The 20455-nt window shown below is 38.2% G+C and overlaps 1 protein-coding gene across 1 annotated transcript in view; it reads right to left on the bottom strand.

The window, feature by feature from the left end:
* smchd1 (structural maintenance of chromosomes flexible hinge domain containing 1) overlaps positions 1 to 20455 on the bottom strand; it is a 29002-nt gene that overhangs the window by 758 nt on the left and 7789 nt on the right. Inside the window, exons 13-46 of the mRNA XM_084746948.1 lie at positions 19748 to 19945; positions 19550 to 19663; positions 19155 to 19261; positions 18190 to 18272; positions 17970 to 18083; positions 16759 to 16824; positions 16529 to 16648; positions 16289 to 16433; positions 15966 to 16068; positions 15007 to 15079; positions 14344 to 14483; positions 13472 to 13600; positions 13152 to 13376; positions 11929 to 12065; positions 11518 to 11603; positions 11090 to 11208; positions 9484 to 9645; positions 9140 to 9268; positions 8940 to 9016; positions 8627 to 8784; positions 8394 to 8509; positions 7815 to 7861; positions 7020 to 7107; positions 6737 to 6868; positions 6435 to 6596; positions 6218 to 6338; positions 5047 to 5166; positions 4627 to 4712; positions 4389 to 4514; positions 3095 to 3273; positions 1909 to 2018; positions 1397 to 1467; positions 1145 to 1313; positions 398 to 556 (exon numbers count right to left, since the gene is read on the bottom strand). Coding sequence (XP_084603074.1) covers positions 398 to 556; positions 1145 to 1313; positions 1397 to 1467; positions 1909 to 2018; positions 3095 to 3273; positions 4389 to 4514; positions 4627 to 4712; positions 5047 to 5166; positions 6218 to 6338; positions 6435 to 6596; positions 6737 to 6868; positions 7020 to 7107; positions 7815 to 7861; positions 8394 to 8509; positions 8627 to 8784; positions 8940 to 9016; positions 9140 to 9268; positions 9484 to 9645; positions 11090 to 11208; positions 11518 to 11603; positions 11929 to 12065; positions 13152 to 13376; positions 13472 to 13600; positions 14344 to 14483; positions 15007 to 15079; positions 15966 to 16068; positions 16289 to 16433; positions 16529 to 16648; positions 16759 to 16824; positions 17970 to 18083; positions 18190 to 18272; positions 19155 to 19261; positions 19550 to 19663; positions 19748 to 19945 — 4171 coding nt within the window. The remainder of the gene's footprint in view (positions 1 to 397; positions 557 to 1144; positions 1314 to 1396; positions 1468 to 1908; positions 2019 to 3094; positions 3274 to 4388; positions 4515 to 4626; positions 4713 to 5046; positions 5167 to 6217; positions 6339 to 6434; positions 6597 to 6736; positions 6869 to 7019; positions 7108 to 7814; positions 7862 to 8393; positions 8510 to 8626; positions 8785 to 8939; positions 9017 to 9139; positions 9269 to 9483; positions 9646 to 11089; positions 11209 to 11517; positions 11604 to 11928; positions 12066 to 13151; positions 13377 to 13471; positions 13601 to 14343; positions 14484 to 15006; positions 15080 to 15965; positions 16069 to 16288; positions 16434 to 16528; positions 16649 to 16758; positions 16825 to 17969; positions 18084 to 18189; positions 18273 to 19154; positions 19262 to 19549; positions 19664 to 19747; positions 19946 to 20455) is intronic.

The following is a 20455-nucleotide window of genomic DNA, read 5'->3' as shown; positions in this document are numbered from 1 at the left end:
ATACCTTTTATTAAATTCCTTCACTACATATATTACACAGACATGGACGTAAACTGGTTGGCTGAGTCATTCCAACTGTGTGCCGGTAATTATATTTATATATCATGTGAAAATGTTGGCATAGTCTTCTGTGTAAATAAATAAAAGTAAAATTACAGTAACAAGTGGAGATATAACATATCAAGGTAGAATGCCAATTTGGAGCTCTGCATTATTATTGTGGCTCTCTGCACTCAGTAAATTTTAGACCAAGCTTACAGCATTAAGTAAGTAAATATTTAATACCTTCCCAAACAGACTGTAAACCTATTAAATAATATTATTTGTTAAGGACCCATAGCCAGGCTGAAATCAACAACACTAAAATAATAAAAAACAAAAAGCTTGAAATACGTACCACACTGTCTCTCAATCTCCTTCAGCTGTCTTTCTTTCTCCTTCATATCCTGCTCCATTCGCCGCGTTTCAGGAGACTTCATTTTATTTAAATGATCCTCACGCTCCTTTGCTGCGTTATCCCTCTTCTCTAGAGCTGAGCGGTACTGAATGAGCAGGTCTGTCCAACAAAATGAGAACAACTGAAGCATAATCTTTCTGAACAGTATGAGGAATTGCATTATTATACAGTCAAAATGTTGCAAATCAAGTTGAAATGTTCAGAATAAGGCTGAAATGTCAAAAAATAGTCTAAATGTCAATAATAAAGTCAAAATGTCAAAAATGTAGTTGGAAAGTCAAGAGAATAAAGTCAAAATGTTGACAACAAAGTTGAAATGTTAAGAATAGAGTCACAATGTTGAGAATAAGGTTCAAATGTTGAAAATATAGTTGAAATACCATATCAAGAATAAAGTCGCACCGTCTAGAATAAAGTCATAATGTAGTTAAAATCTTAATAAAATCAAAATATTTAAAACATGGTCAAAATATTGACATGTCTAGAATATAGTCAAAATGTCTTTTTATTATTTTTAATTATGAGAAAAAAATAATCTTCCTAAGATTTCCTGAGATTTCGACTTTATTCTCAAAATGCGAAATCTGTCTCCTCTCATTTCTCCTCACTTTATGCAGGGCCCTAATTCTCTTCTGTAGAACAGGACGACAAAAAGTAACTTTGAAATATGATGGTGAGACATGTCACCTATTTCTTTCTTGAGATCGTTGAACTGCTGTGGGTAGGGGGCTCCAAACACCGACAACGTGTTCATCGGTGGAGCTTTGTTCTGTGCGCCTCCGAACTTCCCCTTTCCACTGATCCTGTCCCCCTGCCTGGTCAGGATGGTGGGACACGGCATCTTATTCTGCACCACCTGTGAACAACGGCACATTTACACGACAAATAACCACCAGTTTGTGAATTTATGGCACGGCTCCAGCAGCCAGCATCACTCACCGCCCTTCTGTAGCTGTTTGCAGAGTCCAGGTCATCAATCAGGATTGTATCTCCGAGAATGTTTTTAAACACTACAAAAGGAAGCACAAAGCATGAGACCTTCAGACTTGTTGTGATAAATCTAAGAATTCAGAACTTTCTTACTACTTATAGAACAGAAACAATCAGTGAGATGAGATGGTCGTAACTTTTCCCATGCCTTAAATTTCCCCAAACTATGTAAAATCCTGCAATTAACAGTCATTTTAACATGGTGAAAGAGGCCCAATTTCCCCCCCAGTGACGGGGCCCCCGGAGAGGAACCCCTCCACGTCTGTGTTGTTTTATCCCAGGTGGAACCATTTACCCAAGACTCAACAGGAGTAGCAGAGGCATGGAGGAAATACCCCAACAACAGCAAACAAAAAGAGATCCGGGAAGCTTCTAGAAAACCACAGAAATCCTGGACTAAATCTGCAATGAAAAAAGCAATAACTAGGTAGTACTTCACTGGGCAGAGGAGGGGAGCTCACCAGTGTTGCAGCTCTCCGGGTCTTGGCGGTAAATCAGGAGCTCTCTGGCGTAAACTGGGTTCCCAGGGGGCTGAAAGAGGTTGCGGCCATTTCTTATGTGTGGCAGCGGTCTGTAAGCAATTCAAGTCTTAGTAGAGATAATCTGACAGTTAAGAAGACCATACTAGGCTTTCTGAAATGTTTAGATCTATGGCAAAAAATCAAGTACAGCATACTTTTTCTCTTTTTTCTTTAAAATTTCCAGATTCATCCATAAAGCCGTTTGATTTTTAGGTGTGTTTTAGTTACCATTCCACGCAGTCATTGACAACCACAGATGAGAGAATAATTACAGCGAACATCAAGCCTGCCTCATTTTTTGTCTTAGCTCCATCAGAGCTTGTTGAAGTAATTTTTCGAGCAAAAATTTCAAACACTCACTAGACCTAAAGATGTGATTATTTCCTGCTTTTCTTCCTCACGTGATAATTAATTGAATGTCTGTGGATTTGGGACGGTTGGTGAGACAAAAACGAGACACATGAGGCCACCTCACTCTTTCAGGTTCCTTCAGTTGGGATTGACATGTTACACCACACTAGATGAAATGGTACAAAAATTTCACATCACATCTCCTTATATATGATGACAGTTAGCATTATATTTAGCCACAACAAAAGAGAACAACTGTGTTTATGAAGTCCTTTATCATACAATCAGAACTTATATTTATATTTAATAAGTTGTGGTCCTCATGGAGGAAAGTGCACTGAGATTTTCCACTTCTTATAGCTGAAGTATCAAAGCATGCATTCATTTGCATGATAAATTAATGAAAATTTAAATTTATATAATTTGATCAATGAAAGCAGGACTTCACTGAGGATCTCCTACAGGTTTTCCTTAGTTTTCTAACAGTCTGTGCAAGAAGGAGCTGCCACTAGATCTTTAAATTACTGTTGTTGGGAGGCTTGGGGTAGGAGAAGGCTTACAAATCAAAGACTATAATCAAGGAGCAAAGGAATCTTATCAGGAAAGCTTCTCAAATACCAACAGCAATACCGAAATGAATAATGGTGCAGAAATGAAGGCATGGTATAAACAAGGTTTTAAGAATAATGAATGCACACAAATGCAGCTTTCAACTGCAGGAACATGACTGTCAAAATGAACTTCTTCATGTCAGAAGATCCTCACTGACGTGTACCTGTTGCCTGATATGAAAATGCTGTCAAGGGCCATGACCTGCTGCGCGCCACGGGTGTTCCTATAGATCCTCATGGCTGCTTCTGTCGTTCTGGTGATGATACAATCCATGTCACTCCTGATATGCCAAGAGATCACCCTTGCAGCATCATCATCCTCCACAAAGGCCAGGTGGCCGACCTGCATTCAAAACGTAAAAGATAAAACACAAAGAGCTCTGGAACTATTTCAAATTTGAATTTGAAACAAGATTTCTGTGAATTCGCTTCCAAACCATTTCCTGTTTCCCAAGATATAAAAATATAAATATTCAGAAGATATGGGAATATATTTAGAAATAAATCTTTAAACATATTCATCAGAGCTGTGTGCGTGTAGGTGGAACACACCAAATGCTTCAATTGATTCATTAACAGAAAAGCAGCATGAATTCAAACACTTTGACTGTAAATGCAGTTAGTTCATTAACTTGTGGCTCAATCATCTGAATTAGGCTAACACAACATAATGTCTGCCACCAGTTTTGGCGTGGAAATACTTCAAAATGTTAAACAATGAGGATTCAAAATGTGCATTACAATGTCTGATGATTCAATGAGCAGTTTCCCCTCAGACAAAACTCCAAATCGAAGCTCAAGTCGTGCAAAATCACTGGATTCACACTTTATTTCATGTAGAAGTGTTTTGGATAGTGTCAGAGATGGCAGCAAATGATTTACCTTCAACGGTTGGCTGTGGTGAAATATGTGTCTCACTAAAGAAAGACGCCAAAATCTGAAGAATCCATCTGAAATCTCACACGAAGTGAGTAAGAGCTTTTATAGAGCTTTGCTTTTTAACTTTGAGGGATGGCTGACTTTATCAGGCTAACACTGCGGTGTTTTCTCCCTGCTGGAGTCATGCAGAAGCCTCAACATGAACAGAATGTGGGATCTGTCTCAGCTCAGTGTCATGATTGTGAAAATACCAAATGACTTGCTTCAACGAATTAGTTTATAATATGAGGAATATTATAATATGAGAATAAAATCTTATGCCTCGATAATTATTAATAGCATCAAATACACTAAAGTGGTGAGGTTTGCAACCCACAATTCTCTTTGTGACATATGGTTTTGCCTGAAATACAACCAGTGTTTCCTGTGAAAATATGCTTCTTCTCCCGAGACAGAAAATGATTAACTGTTGGTAAAAATATTAATCCCACATACACACTGCTAATATAGCAGGTGAGTACAGCCAAGGTTTTTAAGGTGCAACATCAACAAGAAAGCCCCTCTTTCCTTTGACATTACCATTCCCAAAACATCCGGCTGCTCCCTCGTGATGTGGTCATGGATGGAGAAGGCTCTTCTGGGCGTTCTCTCGATCCTGTCGACTTCAGCTCTCTTCTCAGCGATAAGTTTGTCAACATCTGGGATCTACAAAGAATAATAAATATGCACATGGAATCTTCCGATACATGTATATAATCTACTAGATCATAATTTCAACATGTAACAAAGGAAAGTGTGGATAAATTTAACATCTTACAGATACATTTTCTGCCACTCCAATGTTCCTCCTGTTCAGCTCACTTCTCTGCTCAGTCTCTTTTCTTTTTGTATCCAGGTATTCACCTAGTATGAAAAAAGACCATTTCAAACACATATCAGCAGACACAAAAATATAGCACAGACACAAGTACTGCAGGACTGGTTGAACTGGTTGAATTGGGTATTAAATGTCTGGTTTTGTGTACTTATTCTTTGATGAGACAGTTCCTCATTTAAATCAAACACCTTTAGTTTACATAAAAATATTGTTTGGTTGTTTGGGATTAACAAGAACTTCTTTGAGATAAAAGAGTTTGTAGAACAAAACATGATTTTGCAGTGTAAGGTTTTTAAAAATATATATTGTTTTGGTATGCATATTGAAACCCGTTAAAAAACAAAACAAAAACAAACTTACTGGTCAGCGCTTTGAGGAGTTCATTATGACAACCAAGTATTTCTTTATATGTAACAACAGTATTAGTGAGCGCCTCTTTATTCTTGCATAGTTGAAACATTTTGCGCTGGTTGTCCACATCTACAAACAGAAAAGGGAAAAACAAGAGACACACTTAAAAAGATTGGTTCAAGAAATAAAACATCAGGGTTTTTTTTTAGATATCCATCTCTGACATCACTGTCAGAATTCAGTTTCTGGTCTTCAAAGCATTTAAATACAACAGTCAGACATTTCTACTACATTATGTTTATCCAGAAACAACAGTGCCATGTTCACACAGTCCAAAAAGTGCAAGCCCATTTTTCTGACAGCCCATTATCCTGACAACAAACCCCAATTGCTCCAAAAATACACACTCCCTGCAGAGGATAATTCAGTGACTGCTGGCTCTGTCCATGGTGCTGAATCCATGGATTTTTTTTTCCCTTGATAAATGGTGTTCAGGACAGTTTTTAGAGTATTGAGATTTCACAGTAATGGGCCATCGGAACACTGTAAAATCCCTGAACCCGATTCACCTTTCATACACACATGCTCATTACAACTACTAGTCCACATGAAAAAAACAAAACAAAAAAACTTCCAACAGTAGTTTTTGCATCATCCAAAATAACAGGGACATTTTTAAAGAAAGGTTGCAGAGTATTTAAAGAACTTGATGAGGTGAGTGGGTTCTATGGGCTATGCAGATGTGTGGGAGATGACATGAATAGTGACAACTCTCAGGACATTTTTCCACTGAAGGATCACACCAGGTGGAGTTAAGTTCTCCACCTGTTTAGTGCTGGTTCTCCTTAGTTTACATTAGAGCTAGACAATATATCGATACTACACTGATATTATGATATGAGACTAGATAGCATCTTAAATGTTATTGTTATTTCTTGACATGGCAATGACGTTTTTTGCTGGTTTTAAAGGCTGTATTTCAGTAAAAATTACCAGACTGTTTTAGCTGTTATATTATTTGCCTTTACCCACCTTATCACTGAATTACATCGTTTCATTAAATCAAACATTTACACTCAAACATGAAACCATCTAATCACATGCCAAATGTGAGTTAGCATCAGATCCCAAAAGCAGGACTCTATTAATGAATCAAGTGTTTTGTTTTTTAAAATCATACCGTTGACAAAATGGAAGATTAGCTCAAAAGGAGTCAGGGAAACCATCGACACTTCAGGTTTGAAGAGGAGGATGTATGAACTTCCGTTCTCACCAGGGCTGTTCTCCATCACAGCCAGCCTCTATAGAATAAATATATGATCATCATATGTGCATCATGTTGCTCATACATGTCAAAATAAAGATTCTGGCGAGTCCTATGACAAATGGTTACTCACAGTGATCTCAGCCTTTCCTTCTACCAAGCTAAACTGAACGCTGTTGACACTGCCTTCAAACAGAGGGAGGATTTTGTTGTTGCTGCTGTCTTCACGTGAGTTCATTATAGAGACCGTCACCTTCCCGTCCAGGTCCTCCCCCGCAGGGTTTCCCAAGAAATCCTGGAATCAGTCAAAACAGTCAAGCTGAATATCAGCTGATTAACCCCAACTACACCTTTAAAAGTCACATAACAAACTGGAAGAGAAGAAGAAGAAAAGCTCTTCCTGCTCATTGATGTCTTCTGAAGATACGTGCTCACCATTATCTTCAGAGTCATATTCTCCACCAAAGTTCGGTTGGCAATGTCTTTACTGTAGGACACAACTGGGGGTGGTGGCTGAGAGTCGGGTCCCAGTTTGACAGGTTGATTGGCCACCACGTCTATAGGAATCTAAGGGACAACAAACAGTGCTGAGGTTCATCATTTCTCTCAGAAGTCCAGATTATGACCCCTGTAACACTTTTCTGTCATGTGGAGACTCCATACACCTACTTTTATAATTAAGGCGCTGTGAAGTTTCCGGACTTTATGTTCAACCAACCTGATTACTGAGCAGGGATTTCATTGGGCCTATACGTAGAGAGAACTGGATGGTGTGTTTTCCAGCTTGTTCGGGGATGTCTTTATCTCTGCAGTCAAAGAAAACAAAAATAATATTTACATTTCCTTCGAGGAATAGTCTAACATGTTAGAAAATCTACGTATTTGCCTTCCCACCAAGAGGTAGATTAGAAAAGTGCTTCTCCACCTTTTTCCTGATGGGACTCCTTTTCTATCACTGACAACTCCTGATTAAGTGACGTATTTCTTTATTTTTTTTTTATTGATTCAATGCATGAAAATAACAGTACAGAATAAGTGATAAACTGTGCAATTAATCAAAATAGTATAAGCAATAGTAAATGAATGATCTAGTGAGATGCGGTATTGTTACACCCCTTGAAATATAGAGAGCCTCACTACCCCCTGTGAATCTTCAAACGTATCTAAAGCTTAGTATTTAAAGTTACATATTATTACCTTTATTTGTTAGGGGAAAAAAAAGTCTGTAAAGGACAATTCCCTGTTTTATGGAGGGATATGTGCCGTACTATTTCTTGCCTGGGAGCAATAACTTTACATCTGCAATGATTAATCAATTATTTGATTCAAAATTTGAAAATTTGAAACTGCAGCTTCCTAAATGTGAGGATTTGCTGCTTTTCTTTGTCATCTATGAGAATAAATGAAGTGTCTTTGGATTTTAGACTCTTGGTAAGAAAGCAAATCAGGGTACTTCCCACCCTGCAACAACTCAAGATAGAACACAAATTAAGAGGATGTAAAAGCATTTTACCTGAAGAGAAAACAGTCAGTCTTTTGACTACACCTCAGCTCAGTGGCCTAAACAAGACAAGCAGAAGAATATAGTTCAACAAAGAAGTTTAAAATAAAAGCAAATAAAAATCTGACAGTCACTCTGTCTGTTTCACTCCATTTACACCTGATATTAAGATGTGATCTGTATCCAGGACTCTTTATCCAGATAAGGAAAATGTGAATAATGATAGTAGTGTAATGTAGTGTTAGGATCTTAGGTAGATGTAAATGCAATCTGCACAACATGCTGTACACAGCATAGACAGATATTTGTTTTTAGCTAACATAAAGTATGTTTTTTCTCAAATTTAGGAAGCGAGCAAGCGTGAAGGCTAAAAGAAAGGACCTTCTAGTGATTTTATGCCTGAGATCCATTAATATGCCCACCTATGGGTCCTGGAGACTCACTACACTCAAAACCTATCAACATCACTGATAAGGATAACAAGAACACATTAAAAAACACCAGGTGGAAACAAAAAGGCAACATCAGATCATTTATTATTACTACAACTTTAATAGCAGGTGTAAATTGTGTTGTTAGTCTGTCACTCACTGTCTCTGGAGGCTCATTTCCTGCTGCTGCTCCACTCCACAGAAACATGGACACATCAGCAGGGTTAAAATTCGTCATCAGGCTTCCTTCGTCAGACACCACGGTCACTGAGAACACTGAACAGACACACAGCCGACCTTAGTTTGCCAACACAGACACTAAACCGGCTGCATTCGGTGAAACGAGGGCTCCACAAACAGAAAAAAAAAAAAAAAGATAATAGAGACACAAACCTGGGAATTTGCCCCTGGCAGGAAACTTGGCAGTGCTGTCAAACTGCACTGACAGGCTGACAGGTTTGTTGGGATTAGGGATGACAGTGAGATTCACTGATGGACCAGGCAGGGGTTTCATGTTGAAGGAGACCTTAAAGTTCAGCTGATAGTATCCCCTAGTGGAACAACAGCGCAACAACACTCACTGATAACACTTGTGACTGCTGGGACATGTAGACAGTGTTGAAAGTGTGTATGTCTCATTATATAATCCCTGACTTTGGGACTAACATTGCATTATAATTATGTTGTGTTATAAAGTGATACTCACTTTCCGCTCACACTACGGACAATGAAGGAGGCTTTCCCTTCTGAGTTCACAGGTTGTGACGCCACATTTGTCGTCATCTAAAATAACAAGATCTCGTTACATTTCTACTGTTAAATTATTCTGTGCAATCCGTAAGTTCCTGGACATTACTGAACTTCTCAAGAGTGTACATGGAGCAGGGTGAGTGTCAGACGTCAAACCTTCAGTGTCGGGGGTGAAGAACTCAACTCTACCACAACCCTCTTGTCTGGAGAAGGGTTTCCCCACTTGTCACACAGCTGGACGACGAACGGTGTGGAGATGCCGTCGTCATTCAACACCTGCAAAGGCTTATAGATAAAAAAAAGTGCCCTGACAGTTACTTTGCCCAACTGAAGAATAGAAATATAACACAATTGTGAACTAAGAACATGACCATAATCCAAATGATCCCTTTTCAGCATTTATGCTCTTATTTTGACAATGTATAGCAGAAAGGAGACAGGAAGTGAAGGGACAGAGAGGAGGTCTGAGCATTCTAGTAGGCCCCAGTAAAAATCCTTACCTCCTCTGGCTTACTGACTAGTTTCAGCTGTGCAGGGACTCCAGGAGTCAGTTTAAGTACAACTTGGTCCTCATAGTTCATGTATGTGAAGCACATCTCTCTAGCACCTGGTGTCCCAGACTGGAAGCGAACCCCCATTACCAGAACAGAACTGCTTTTCTCCTGATGCCAACAAACAGAGTGAGGATCAATTCATCAATACATCAGTTACAGAAGAAGTATTCAGATCGTTTACTCAAGTCAGAGGTTTTCAAACTTTGTCTGGTGCCCCACTTCAGAGACTGAAAAAAGTTCACTCCCCACCTTCCAGTTCTTTTTAATCAATCATCAATCATTCTTTCTTTACTTTCTCTACATAAATCATATTTATTCAACTTAGTTTCACTTTATATTTCTCCCCTGGTCATCTGCACCCCAGCAGTAGTGGCTCTATGCCCCACCAGTGGGCCCGCCCCACAGTTTGAGAACCACTGACTGACTGACTAAATTTTCTAGTAACACAATCTAAAAATACTTGTTACTAGTAAAGTCATGCATTCAAAATTTTACTAAAAGTACAGAAGTATGAGCAGCAAGATGTACTTAAAGGTATAAAAAGTAAAGTACTCATTAAAACCAAAATGATCCTTGTTAATATTTTAACATTATACAACATTTATATAATTTATTTTATAATTTTATAATTTAGTTTCAATGAGATCAAAATGTATTTTTCAAGACATGTGCTCCACAATAAATAAAACAATTTCAAGTGACATTTAAAAGGATTTAGTAGGGGTGTCACAACTATCCAAAATTTTAAGATTCAGATTTTTGATTTTCGATCAACAGATCATTGCATTTATGATTAATTGTTGTTGGAGCCTTAGTATTTTATATGTTGATTTCCAATAAATGTAGAGGATTAAATAGTAAAATATTTGCAAAAAAGCAGCATAAAATGTAAATATAATCTCGAAATTGTATAGCTCACTGTTTAGTTTCATGCCCACGGTCTTGTCCTGATATCGCTGGTATTCTACAACAAAGCTTTTGTAGTGCCCGTAAATTTCAACAGGATGGAAATTTCGAGGTAATGAATCAAAGATCTTTCAGTTCTTAGTGCTACAAAGACACGTCGCTTGGTCTGGAATGATTCTGATAATACTCATGCAGAGAAGGGAGGTTCACTTTCTGTTCAGAGAAAGTCTTTTTTAATCTCAGGCGATGCTCCTTATCAGTGTATAGCAAGTTTTATTACCGTGCTTGCCAAACTCCCTCACACATACATCCTGTGCTTGGCATTTTTATAGTATGGAGGCGGAGTGATAGGATAGGATAGGTCAAGAGATCAAGGATAATATGCAGGGGTACTACGCCTTATGCAATACTTTTTTATACAGGAAAATACAAGCAACATTTGGACCCACAACTGGCAACAAAACACTTGAAATAACCTTTGATTTAGTAGAGAAACTAAATAAAGAGAACTTCATAATGTTTGGAACTAGCCAAGATAGAACGATGAAAGCATTAAGTGAACAATCACATTTTTAAATTTTCTGATTTCTTCAACATCTGAATTTTAGGTCAAGTTTAAGTTGAAGTTGTGTGTCTCTTTTCTCACCTGCCACACAAAGTTGATGGCTGATTTGTCCAGGCCCTCAGCTTCCACTCTCATGTGGTTCACACAGGTGGGGGTAAGTGTGTTGGTTATGTTGCCGTACTGGTCCACAAGCTCCAAGGCTGTGTAAGAAAAAAAGAGTTGAGTCATCTAGTGTGCAACTCATATTCTCAAAAATAAGATTTTCAGGCGCCAAGGTTTCGCAGTCGACCGATTATCAACCTGGCAGATTAAATGATCCAACATTCAACATTTTCACCGTCACTGGAATCTGTATTTTTTTTATTGTTACTGGTTGGGTTTGTGTTATTCTAAATTTTGACACTAAAATTAATTATTTTCTGCAAATGTATATGCATTCCAAATATCAGTTATTGTTTTTCTTGATTACTAATAATATCAGTCAAACCCTAATTTGGTTTTGTACTCACTGATGTTCCCAGGTAGAATTTCACCCAGCTTCACTGAGTTTTGAGGCAGAGTTGCTTTCAGCCGTGTAGGTTCATCCGGACGAGGCCTACCAACAAAACAAGCAAGGGTATAAACTTTTAAAGATACAAGTTTTGATATTAGAGCAAAAGTTTAATATTTTCTGGGAACATTTGAAAAATCTTATTAAGCCAACTTGGCAGCAATCTGAATCTGAACAATGCTGAGTGCCCCAATGTTTTATGTCAGAAATGTAAAGTATGGGTCCCCAGCATTATGAAACTGCCAGATGCCAACTTGCACATGTTGGGCAATTTGTAGCATAGCATAATTAGCAAAAAAAAAAGCTTAATCATCTATATAGACAATATGCAAACAGTGAATCACAGCTATTGGTTGGTTATGTGACTTACATGATGTTAAAGGAGGCAGACACGTCTTGGTAGGACACCTGGTAGAGGGGTTCTTCCTGTACCTGCTTGGGCACCTGTACATCAGGCAGCATCCCCTGGGCCAAATCTATTAGATTTACAACTGCTGCCCAGCTAACCTTTAACAAAGTCAGAGAGAACCATGAAAAGTCAGCAATAAGCTGGGAGCCTTCAAATGCAGTGACACATACGCAGTGCTGGGGGGAATGTGCAACAAAGAGCACTACAGAGTACTCTGATTAATGCTTAAGAGTACTAAGATTACTTTTTTAGTGTGATGAATAACGTAAGGTGTTAGTTTTGCAAGTCAAATAAGTTATTTGGTTACATTTTCAAATAATCATTTAAAATTTGTCACTGTAGGAGGCTCCAAGGACGATTTTTTTGCATTTGAGATAAAAAAAGAAAAAATAGAAAAAACACTGACTTTGAGATGAGGTGATAATATGCTAACTCATTTCTGGGTTTTAGGACTCATTCCAGCAGCAGCCTTGGAAATCTCACCCTTACTACTACAAGTGGAATCAACAATCTGACAAACATTTTGACAAACCTTTCCTGGGTCACCTGGAGGGAGCACTGGTTTGGTGAGTCTAAGTAATTTGAAAAGCGTGTGCATGTTTAGAGTTTGGATTTAAGTCTAAACTTTGGACTTTATTGGTTCATTAGTGGCACACTGAAACATGACTGTAGGTCCTGAGGCAAGCCCATTTTTATTGTTTTCATCAAGACAGTTGTGCTCGGTTTTCTGGCACATCGTTGGCTGCCATAAATGCTCGCTGTCACGTACCCTATTTCTCTTTACTCTCATGTTCTTTTTTAATTGCATTATAACGTAGTGGTCTGCAGAGTGACAGCTGCTCCACAATGTGCTCCCATTCAGTGGCACAGCGCACACCCACTGAGTTCCCTGAGCTGGGTGAGGATAAAGGTAAACCCAGCAATACCAGCCTCTTTTCACAAGGTGAATTAAGGATTTAATGTATCGAATGTGTCGCCAATTGCTGGTCGATGGGCTGACGTTGGCTAGTTGGAAAGTTTTAACATACCACCCATGCCTAACCATCACACACCCAAATCAAAATCTTCCCAGATAAATAAAAAAAAAAACTAGCAGACATTTACAAATCCATCATCTGAACAACAGGATACGATACAGTGAAGACAAAAAGAAGACAACGCATTATACTATATGCCAGCCACACCTTGATCTTGGAGGCTATTTCAGCTGTGAGAGGAACCTCTCTACCAGCCTCATCAAACAGCCTGTAGCACAGGTTCTCCAGCAAGCCGCCGGCCTGCCATTCTATCTTCTCGTTGTTCCTCAGCACCAGGTTCTCATCATCCCGCCTGTAGAGCTCCATCAAGGCGACTCTTGTGCTTGGCAGCACCTTCAGCTCCCTCACAACCGACGTCACATTCCTCTGACTCTTGAGGGGGAACAAAGAAGGAATGGACACATAAGGGTTTTTAATTGGAGAATGTTCTACTAAGCAGAAAGCTTCAGTGTTTGTTTTATACTTACAGGCATGGCAAACTGAACTTTGAGTATTTGTGGTTCTCCCTTGATTATTTTCAGGTTAATAGGCTCTGTCACAACCTGTCCAACTCCTGTCCTGCTGCAGTCAGCATCTGCCAGTTTAAGCCCCTGAACCTGAAATTCACAAAAAACCCCAAAACAAAACAAAGGAAAATAGAAGATAAGACAACAACACAAACTAGTCAATGCATGGTCATTCAGGTTATATTATTAAGTAAGTATTAGTAAGTAAGTATTATTAGTATTTAAGTATTAAAAGAAAGGAGAGTTAAACTATGTTTAACATATTTTATTACATCCTTGAAATGAACTCAAGGCAAAAAAATATTAATCAAAGGCAGAGAGAAGTTTTGAGGTTCTGCAAAAATGGCAATAATTTAGCAAATTAAAACACAATATGTTACAAAAACACGACAGCACAAAGTGTCTTAAGTTGTGGATCATTTTTTTAAGTTGTGAGATTTAAATCATAATAATTATGACCAAATGTGTGTTTTGTCTCTGAGAGTGACAAGCCCTGTTGTTTTCCTTTTCTTCCAGTCAGATGATGACTATGACTAATTTTAATAGCTGCCGCTGGGAGGTTTTCTTTAACTGGTAAACAGGACAAGCTGTTATGCAAGAGCACTTTGATTCTCACGAGACAAACGTCTTCTTGCTGAAACAGATTAATTGAAATACTTTTACTGTAATTACAAGCACCACATTTTCAGTGAGTCTGCTTTGTCAGGTTTCTCATGAGGAGATCTGTCTGAAAAGTGGACAGATGCTGCAGATACTCCTGCGTCCAACATGTTTTGCTTAGGCTCCTTTTAAATAGTTAGTTGGGTGAGTTTTCATACACTGCTCACTCGTACCTGGCAGCGAACTATCTGTTTGGGTTGAGCAGTGACGTTTCCAGCCTCATCGTGAACTTCAACCTCAAACTTGGCAGGGTTTCCATTCTCTGCTGTGATAGGGTTTTCTTCTGGCTTCACATGGAGGGAATGTGGCTTACCTGAAAAACATTATTCATATCATTATTTTGTTAGGACGATATACAAATAGGTTAAGGCGCTAATGAAACACAGCTGTTAAGAAGGATGGATGGGTATGATCTTTGAGCCAGCAGCTGACTGACACAAGACATTATGACAATTCTTGACTTTTTTTATTCTCAAAGATGCTGGAAAAATGTCACAATTTGCCAGAAAAGCATTTTCGAAATTTCAAATTGCTCCTTTTGTTTGACAAACAGTCAAAAAACCCAAATATTTAATTTACAATGACATAAGACAGTTAAGGCAGTAAATCATCACATTTGAGAAACTGAAACCATCTATAAATAAGTTATTTTAACCATTAATGGATCCATTTTCAACTGACTATTGATCATGTGAGTAATTTCAGCATTAAACATTTTTTCACTTTTTTCACTCAAGTTTTTTCTCTTGAGTTTTGTGCAAAATTAAAATGGACATTATGCACTTCTGATACAAGCTCAATAATTGTTTGAATTTAAGAAATAAATGCAGCCTCACCAGGAAGAAGAACGATGCTGACACTCTGTGTGTCTTTTTTCATGCCAGGCAGGGTCACTTTCAGGTCATATGGCTGCAAAAAAATATATAAGATGGAAATAAATAGCCAGCATAATAAATGCATAATAATGAAGGATACTCAGCTGTTGTATCAGATATTACAGTCTTTTAATCTGCTGGTCTAAAAGCAGAAAAAAAAACATGACAAGTTCTGATAGGGCTGATATTTCCTTTCTTATAAGTCAAACGTATACTGTGATTTTACTGTTTTAGGGAAATGTGGGTCCTTTCACAAAAACGTCTAAAAAATCCTATTTGTTAATAACTTGTGGCAACGCCTCTCAGGGCTTTTAAGTAATCAGTAATAACTTGAAATCAATTCTCTCCTTGAGCTACAGCCAAGCAGGCTAACTGTCCTGATAAGAAACGATACAGATGAACAAGCAGGTCATTGTTATGCACAGGAATCCAGACACAGCCAAACACAACCAAGACACTGGACTATGATCTCGTGTGTGTGCGCATGAACTTGTACGACATTTTGTTTGTGCTGTTTAAAAAAAACACTCACTGAATGGGCTCAAATCAAAGGGTGGTAGACATAACCAGCTATGGTCTATGTGGAAACTATACACAAGTATGACTGAATGCAAGTTAAAAACTTAAAAGAAGGAGGAGACTCTCCAGAGTCTCCAAACAGTATATAAGGAGGTGTGATGAGTGTCTCACTTCAGTCGGATCCTGGTTCAACATGTGTTTGTTATGTTGCAGACTCGGAGAGCACAATAAACTCAATGCAGCTGACTTTGTTCCTCTCCAGCGAGCTTCAGTGTTGTCATCATTACTGACTTAAGACTTTGCAAGACAGAGTTTTTCTACAGTTTTTACAGTTTAGTAAGAACAAATAATGATGACAGAGTTATAGATAAGCTCTTCTGAGAGAAACAGATTTTTTTAACCTTTGACTGTTGGTAATTCGGCAGTTTTCCTCGTGCTTTGACACTTCTGATGGTGAGCGTCGTCCCACTGATGTCCACTTTCTCGTAAGTCACATCCAGGCCACTAAATTATAAGAATGATAATGATTATGTTAATGGAGCCAGAGCTAACTGGGCAAATGCAAAACATGTTAATATTCATGATAAACCCTCTCGTTGTGACTGATATATTTAAGCTTTCAAAACAGCTACAAAAAGCTGCGGTTAGAAAAAAAACACATGAGCATGTCAAGCAATAACAAAAGAGGGTAGATGTTTTACAGATTTAGTGTTGTCACACACACCTGCATTCAAGAACAGGTTTGAGATTGGGCGGAGGTGGCGCTGGGTGGTCGTAAGCGTCTTTTATCCGCATAGGAATGTCGAATGGCACTCCTACACGAAGAGAGGAGCTCACTGGACAGACAATGAAATTCTCGGCATCACCCTCTGAGAGAAATAAAACCAGTACAAGTGGGTGATTAGGAATTTTAGAAAGGATCATAGATAAAAAAAAAAAAAGAAAGCTCTGTGGCTTTCCTTACCTTTGATGGTGAAATTGAGTTTGTAGCTTGGAAGCGGTCTGTTGCCAATGACAGTAGCATTATTCTCCTGTATTACAGCGGTCAGAGTCAGAGTGTACTTCCCCAGATTGTTCAGATTCACTGTCAGTGATGAGATGTTCCCAAAATTGATACATGATCTTTGGCATGCAAAATTGAGGCATCCACAAAGTATCAAATAATGAGAAAGTTGACAAACAAAAGAAATGTACCAATTTTTTTGAAGTGGTATCCCCAGTTTGGTGAATGGTGGGCAACATAAGAGACAACATCTTGACCTAAGTATGAAGGAATTATAATTTAATAACATTTAATAACATTCAGGGAGGAAAAAACTGTCACATGTTCTGTACCATTCTGTATCTGAAAAAAATGGTAATAGAAAGAAAATGAAGTGGCAGCAACTCATTTTACCAGTGAAAATGACCCAAGTTCTCCAGTTTTCAAATGTGAGGGTTAGTTGTGTTACAGTTTAACTAGGAGGAGGACCCAAATGCAGACAACCGGAAGCAGAGGGGAGAATTCAAAAGAAATTTAATCAACAAAAGATCAAACAAAAGCTTACATGAATGGTGCAGGTAAAACCAAAAAACCAAGCAGGGAGAAAAAAACAAAAATCCATACACAGGAGAACACTAGGAAACACTAACAAGCACTGAGACGAGACGAGTGCATGAACCAACAAACTAAAGAGGACAAGACACAGGATTAAATACACTAGGAAGGGGAAGGAAAACAAGACACAGGTGAGGGCAGTCAGAGACAGGTGAAAATAATTAGTGATCACAAAGGGCGGGAAAACAGACAAAGACAGGAAGTAAAAACAGAGCACATGAGGGAGGACCAGAAACTACCAAAATATAACAGGAAATAACAAACAGAATCCCAAACCATGACAAGTTGCTTTTTTTTTGTCTACATTCAACTGAATAGTTTTCGTTTTTTAGCATTCAACAGGCCGTCGGAACCAATACACTCGTATCTAACACATTAAAGTCAGATGCATCGGATGCATGACTGAATCGTTACACCCTTAAAAAATATGTTTAATTTGATAATAATTTTATTTAATAACAAAACAACTAAAATATTCTCTGTTGTGCACCACTTTCATAATATAGTTCTCAGTTCTCAAAAAAACAAGTTTGCTTCATTTGCTACATTTAATTTGCTGTTACATGATAATATGAGCGGTTTTTGTAGCTCTTCTACATAATTCTTACAGACCATTTGCTGGAAATGGCAGAAATTTAGTTTACCCATTGGTCACAGTGAATCGTTTTCTTTGCTAATTAGTTGGCTTATTATTGACCATAACTTTTAAATGGAAAAAAGGAACATTTCAGCACTGTACTTTTAGAAATCAAATTGTCTGATTTAACTTTTCAGAAGTTTAGAAGTGTGTGTGCATATTTTTTTTTACCATTCTGGATGACTTTGAGCACAACAGCCAGGTTTTTCCCTGGGCCCTTGGCGACTGATGGCATCCTTGGTGTCGGTACTCCTGTCTTGTTTAGAATTTCAACTTGGATTGGCCCTGCAAGGATGTGAAAGTGACAACACAGAACATACAGCATGACGCTTGGACCTTTTTAAAATCATTACATGAACCGATGTGGTGTGCAAACAACACAAAATTTTACCCAGCGGAGTCCCGGCTGAACGGACAGCGTTCTGTGGCCAGGGGTTACCCTCTGGCCAGTCCACTTTCAGGATGTCTGGAAGTCTGGAACAAACACAAAATTCACTTAAGCTGATAAAGACTCATCAGGCTTAAAGCCACTAGAAACTAGGACTTTGTTTTAAAATGTCAGAAAATACCGAAAAATGTCAGGCAGTATTTCCCAAAGCCTAACATGACATCCTCACATCTTGTTTTACTCACAACCAAAACATATTCAGTTCATTGTCAGAGAGGAGTGAAAAAACACAGAAAATATTCACATTTAAAGAAATCAGAGAACTTTGACGTTTTTTCTTTGAAAAGAATTACGCAAACCAATTAATCAATTATCAAAATAGTTGGCAATTAATTTAATAATTGATGAATAATCCATTTATTGTTGCAGCACTACTGGAAACCATCACAACCTTCTATCTATGTAATTTAGGGTCTTATATACATAATAGTGACTTTCAAATTTTTACTACCCAAGGCACACCAAAAGCCAAGCCAAAATTTTCAGGCACACTCAAACACATTTATTACAAAAATTACACAGTTAATTCTTCAAACCAATTAACCAATCCATGTCAGCTGTCCCAGCCAAAAGGGTAAAACACTTTGCAGGTGGCTGGATGAACCATCTGTCTATCACATCTAACATGGGCCAACTTTAAATAAATGGTCTTTTTTCAATTAAGAAATACTCTCCACGTATGATATAACTGATGCTATAGGACATGGAGATCAGGTGAAGGGAAATAAAACTTCCAATTGAAAACACATTCATTACCACAGACTCATATCTTAAAAACTGGGATACTGGAGATAATTATGATACATTTATTAACACAAAGCAAGAGCACCATATGCACCTTCACACAGCACAAAAGACCAGATTAGATGCTAGCAACATGAGATTAATTCTCCTAACTGCTTACTCACTTGGCTTTGTCGTTCTCGATGTTTCTCTTGATGGCTTCCTCAGTGGCGGTCCTGTCGATCTTGGAAATGGGTATTATCTTGTTCTTGTCATGAAGTGCTTTGGGTTCCTAGGAAACAGATTTTTTTATCAACCTAAAAACAATGATGTAACTGCAACAGACTAGATTTGTATTCAAATATGTTATGTTGTGTCACTTCTAAAAAAAAAAAAAAAGTCACTTAACTTTTCCTTAAAGGCAACACTTCCCTAAAATGACCCTTCCCTGTGCCTGTATTATTTTGCTGTGCTCAGGACATTTTACCAACCCAAAAACAGTGATATTTGACATCCTGGGAATGAGACACAACAATATGAATCACTTTTTCAGATACAAATTCCATAATTTCCTCCTTACCAAAGCAATTTCAACCTGTCCTCCTGTGGCATACACATCTCCGCTGTACTTTCCATACAGCAAAAACTGACTCACAGTACCATACAGAATGGGCTGCGTTCTCTGTGACTTTACCTGTATGAAGAAGCATATAAGAATCAATATGAAATACAAAATATTAGGAATATACACATATGAGTGCAGAAAAAACATGCTTACATATTGGCCTGTTTTGTAAATTTCTCCGCCCCATTTGATGGAGGTAAACGTCCCCCAAGGATGCTGCCTCGCCTTAGTCAACACGTCTATTCGTTCGATGGTCTCCTTGTGGCCGCAGAACAGAATTTGCTTGTCATACTTCTCATGACAGTTTTGAAGCCAGTCTGTAAAATCCTTCTTAATGTTTCTTCTTTGATTCTGTGGACACAGAAATAAAAAAAAAGTTCAGGAACATGTGGTGGTTCTAACAAACCCCAAGTCTAAGAAAGTGGGGATGCTAGGTAAAATGTAAATAAAAAGATAATGGAATGATTTCAATCCTTAAATCAAATCTTTCTCGACCTCTATCCAACTGAATACAGTAAATTCTGTAGTCTTTTCTACAGACGTCCCTGCTTATTTTAGGAACACATTCTGCACATGTTCCAACAGTGTGGCTCTGTAGTAAAAGACCTCAGGTACTAGACTCACCAGCATGCAGTCCAGACCCGTCTCCCATTGAAATGTGTGTGATGGATTATAAAGCACAAAATGCACAACAACAGAGTCCTCAGATTGTGAGCACCTGAAGTTGTACATCAGGCAAGAATGAAAAGAATTTCACTTTCAAAACTTTAAGAAGTATGTCCTCAGTTTACATATGCTTACTCGGTGTTATTAGAAGAAAAGGTCATGTAACACACTGACAAATATGCCTCTGTCCAAACT

Source organism: Lutjanus erythropterus, chromosome 21, assembly GCF_056507025.1.
Source record: "Lutjanus erythropterus isolate fLutEry1 chromosome 21, fLutEry1.hap2, whole genome shotgun sequence".
Taxonomy (NCBI): domain Eukaryota; kingdom Metazoa; phylum Chordata; class Actinopteri; order Lutjaniformes; family Lutjanidae; genus Lutjanus; species Lutjanus erythropterus.
Note: the sequence above shows the minus strand (reverse complement) of the source record. Positions and strands in the feature narration are given on the sequence as shown.